At 70.9% G+C, this 515-nt stretch overlaps 1 protein-coding gene across 1 annotated transcript; it reads right to left on the bottom strand.

Moving 5' to 3' along the window:
• Position 1: 1 nt before the first annotated feature.
• On the bottom strand, positions 2-515 carry TraAM80_06536 (uncharacterized protein; the record flags this gene model as incomplete). Its single annotated transcript, XM_029383378.1, has 1 exon — positions 2-515. A coding segment is annotated over one exon (514 nt), but the record flags the coding sequence as incomplete, so codon positions are not given.

The following is a 515-nucleotide window of genomic DNA, read 5'->3' as shown; positions in this document are numbered from 1 at the left end:
CCTGCACGACTCCAGACACACGCTGGAGGCGGTCAGCGACGTGCGCGCCGTCAACTTCACCGTCACCCTCGGGCGCCGAGAGTCCAACCGCCCCGCCCAGTGCGTCGCACGCGCGCGCAGCATCGTACAAAAGGGCGTTCGCGCCGTCCAGCTGCTTGCCCAAGTCACGCACACGCTCCGCCAGGGCGTCCCTCTCGGCGCCAAGCTCCGCCAGCCGGCCCTCCATCTCGCGGCGCCGCTGCTCGTTCTGCTCTGCCTGCTCCTGCACGACTCCAGACACACGCTGGAGGCGGTCAGCGACGTGCGCGCCGTCAACTTCACCGTCACCCTCGGGCGCCGAGAGTCCAACCGCCCCGCCCAGTGCGTCGCACGCGCGCGCAGCATCGTACAAAAGGGCGTTCGCGCCGTCCAGCTGCTTGCCCAAGTCACGCACACGCTCCGCCAGGGCGTCCCTCTCGGCGCCAAGCTCCGCCAGCCGGCCCTCCATCTCGCGGCGCCGCTGCTCGTTCTGCTCT

The sequence above is a fragment of the Trypanosoma rangeli genome, assembly GCF_003719475.1.
Source record: "Trypanosoma rangeli strain AM80 chromosome Unknown Tra_15.4_contig_00241, whole genome shotgun sequence".
NCBI classification, from domain to species: Eukaryota; Euglenozoa; class Kinetoplastea; order Trypanosomatida; family Trypanosomatidae; genus Trypanosoma; species Trypanosoma rangeli.
The sequence above is the reverse complement of the archived record's forward strand: the minus strand, read 5'-3'. Positions and strand labels throughout refer to the sequence as shown.